Source organism: Nymphaea colorata, chromosome 7 (assembly GCF_008831285.2).
Source record: "Nymphaea colorata isolate Beijing-Zhang1983 chromosome 7, ASM883128v2, whole genome shotgun sequence".
In the NCBI taxonomy this organism is placed as follows: domain Eukaryota; kingdom Viridiplantae; phylum Streptophyta; class Magnoliopsida; order Nymphaeales; family Nymphaeaceae; genus Nymphaea; species Nymphaea colorata.
In genome coordinates, this window is record NC_045144.1 from 15,273,746 (window position 1) to 15,277,617 (window position 3,872).

Sequence of the window (3,872 nt, forward strand, 5' to 3'; positions counted from 1 at the left end):
CTAATTTCAATTAATTAAACAGGTCGCATTGACAGGCAAGAAAGGTTGGGAGCTGTACTTGGCGAAACCAGTTAGAATGTGAACAAAGAACATGTCTCTGGAACTGCCACTGTTTTTCTTCCACAAACAGTCAAGTACTATTGGAAAAAACAATGCATCTAATAAATTAGCGCTAGCTTCACTCTTAAATGCGTTAGTTTCTAATTAGCTATGCAGAAACTCATTGTAGCCATGCAGTGGTCGATCGACAGTCTGAAAGCATCAGAAGCAGGTCTATTTAAGGGCCATCAGACTCGGCCGCGGATATCACCAATCTTCAGCCAGTCCGGCCTTTTTGAGCTTCATCTCCTTTCTTTCTGCTTGCCCTTTACCTGCCAGCCATGATCCACTCCTTCGTCCTGTCTCCCAAGTCTGTGACCGTTGACTCCAATTGCTGGAGGGTGTATCCTACGACGAATTCAAGGTATCATCAACCCACCTCCTGCCCCGCCCCCCCAAAACACACACACACACACACACACATATATAGACCTCTGTTTCTCTCTCTTAAATCTTTTATCATCTTATATATATATATATATCTATAAACCTCTGTTTCTCTATCTTAAATCTTTTATCATCTTTCTTTACCTTTACTGGACCTTCTTGAACTTCATTTGTAGTGTTGTAGTTATACCCACATCTTGTCTCTTCCAATTTGTTCAGGATTTTTAGTGGTTATATATTTTGATTAACTTGGTGGACAGTACATATATGGATGCCAGCGTCGTTATAAGTGAAATTGATTCAATGGGAGAGAATATAACTTGTTTGCTCCGGTCAACTATTTTTTTTACCATGTTTTTCTGCCTCTGATATTATTTGATAATTATTGGTTATTAACTGATCTCTTCCCATCGAAATATATGTATATATTTTATTCGATCATGTTATAAGTACTCATCATCTACCACATAAATATATATCGTCGTAAACTGATAAGAGCTAGGCCTCTCGAATTTTGAAAGTTTCTTTTTATATTTTTTCAGTTTGAAAGAAAAACAAAATTCCAGTAATTGCCCAAGAAATTTTTTGAGTTGGTTTCGGCATTAATTTTATGAATGGTTTGTGGTGCGAAACCGATCAATTGAAGAAACGAATTTGCTCATGCATACATACCCTTCGTTATTGACTTATAGTCTTATAGTTACATCGTATGCAAGTCGCTTGAAAATAATACGATTGCATGCATTTTTTCTTTATCAAATATATATAATCTTTAATTACAAACGAATTCTACGTCATATACATATATTGCAGACATTTTCTGAGAAAAATAATTTGCCATGTCATACTCATGAAAAGTTTTACCATTTAAAACACATAAACCATAACTATGAGAATGATATTATAGTATGGCGTACGTCATGAAATGCAGGTTCTTACAAAAAGCGGAGTTTTTAGCAGTTAAATGCCGGAAGCTACAGATTCCGGCCACATTTGGCACAACAGCACGCGACAAAGATGCCAAATACTCCATCCTGTATGCCAAATACTCCGTCCTGTATTTTTTCAAATTTCAAGATCTGCAAACCCCAGCGGAAACCCAAACGGGGAAGGAGGTTTCTCTACCAGACGATTGTGAACCCCTACCAAAGGGCATAGAAGTGACGGTCTCTCTCTCACAAGAAGATGGGAAGATCATTTGCAGCGGCCAAGCGTATCTCAGCCCAGACAGCCTCGACCTGATTAAACAGGAAGGAGAAGAATGGCTGGCACTTGAGGTGGGCACGTTTCAGTCGTCTACCGTTTGTGGCGATATCACCGCTAATCTGCAGAGTGCCGTTGGTGGTCCATGGAAGATATCCCTTGTGTTTGCTGGGGTGGAGATCCGTGGTGTCTCCAGATCTTAAAGTTTAGTCAGCAGGTGGTCAATTCCCAACATCATCATGATTATGAACACACGCAGGGTCGACCTACACATCTAGTCCGTTGCAGCTGCTTGCCTGTCGTTCTATATATGTTGTGTTGTGTCTCGTGTTTGTCTGATAATATGGTAATGGTAATAAATAAAGTTGGATGCATGTGTAGATCCACACTAATGTGTTCAATTTGTATTTCATAGCGTAAGTCTGTTGGTCGTTGTCCACCGTTTGATTTGGATTTTGTGTCCTAGACCAACTTGTCCTTGTCCAGTAGTGGCCATGCTTTGTGTTGTTTCCTCAGCAATTAATAAAGTGGATTGTTGGTCTTTGTTTGCATCTCCTAATATTGCATGCTTTAGCCTCAGTGGAAGCTTGTCCGAAATAATTAACTTCTTACTTTGATCTACAATACAATAAATATTTCATTAATGGATGTGTAAAAAGAAAATCATTTACACGTTTTCCATGTTATTAGCAAATTAAGGGAAAATTTTAACCTTACATAATGCATGTTTTGAGGACATGGGTGGAGATTTTTTGTTCCGCCATTATTTAAGTGTTAATCTATAATTTCGTTCTATTTAGTTTAATCTATTTTTATTTTGTTTTAATTATAAAGATAGGTGCACTTAACTTACCGGTGGGTGATGTGGATTGGCAGGCGGCCTACATTACACTACACATCCACCTCTCTCCATTGATCACTTATAGGGGTTTCAGACCCAAGCTAGTTATAAGCATCTAATGCACAAATACATTGTGTATGGAGTTGTGTAATCACTATAATACTCCTGATCAGTGAAAACAAGAACCCTTTTATAAGGACAAAAAATTATAACGAGAAACTCAAAAATCCAAAGAAACTTTTTTTTTTTTTTAAGGACACCAAAACAGCATAACTCCCCTCATTGAGTGCCCGAATGGACTCTTGCTGAGGCTAGGGGGCTGGTGCCCAGATTTGGTTCGTGAACTCTTATGATATGACCAAGTGACCTAGGTTTTGAGTTGGGGAGCTGGAAGATTGGGCTTCAAATGGAAGACCAAGTCAAGGTGCTTGCGACCTCTTGAAGATAGTAAGGGTCTATGAAGGAAGAAGGAGCGAAGCAATATAATCAAATTTCATGGAACTTTTTAAATTGATGTAGCAGCTAATATAACAATAAGTACGATCCATACATCGGCAAGCATTAACCATCCAGTAGTGAAGAAGAGGAAGGTAGTCATCCGCAAAATGAGTTTTTTTTTTTTTGAGTTTTCCAGTCAGTGAAAAATCTGTACGTTTCTTATCAAATTGTTGGGGGAAATGACAAAGTACCACACTATAACATAAACACGTTATTTGAATGGACAATAATAATAAAAAAAATTTGACATGAATGATGTGCGCCGCTACAGTGGCGATGGCTGCAGATCAACCACAATTTAGTTTCTAGTTTTTTTGAGCTAAAAAGTTTGAGATGAAATTAGTTCCGTGAGTGAGAGGTTAACAATCTACTAATCAAAAAAGGGACAGTAGTTGGAGATGGAAATTGGCAACAGCTTCATTTAAAGGAATACATTTTGGATGGAAGCGGAACAAATGTAGGGAGGTAACGTGGCACTCATGGCCTATGACTTTAAAGCTGGTTATATGCATATGGCTGTGCACCTTTCCATTGTGGATAGGTTCATGACACGTACCCTTAAGAGTGGGCCCTTGCATCTCTTCAAATTTCCTTGAAAGAATTGAAACCATCTACAACTATTCGTCTTGTAAGTCACTTTAATATCATGTCAGTATTGGACCGTGTGGGTGCTGATATAATACAAGACTGATGTTGGTGTATATATATATATATATATATATATATATATTTAAATCAGCTCGTCGAAAGGTTGATAGGTATCGGCTTATATATGCTGTATCAAGAGCAAAGTAAGGCATACATCGATGCCAAGCATCATTCGTGCCTAGTGTGAAGAAGCTAG

General features: G+C 38.2%; 1 protein-coding gene across 1 annotated transcript; it reads left to right on the plus strand.

Annotated features, from left to right (window-relative positions):
- Positions 1 to 325: 325 nt before the first annotated feature.
- On the plus strand, positions 326 to 2,125 carry LOC126410275 (uncharacterized). The gene is made up of 2 exons (XM_050078939.1): positions 326 to 463; positions 1,418 to 2,125. The coding sequence occupies exons 1-2, from the start codon at positions 381 to 383 to the stop codon at positions 1,890 to 1,892; spliced, it is 558 nt and encodes a 185-aa protein (XP_049934896.1). The 5' UTR covers positions 326 to 380; the 3' UTR covers positions 1,893 to 2,125.
- Positions 2,126 to 3,872: the final 1,747 nt, after the last annotated feature.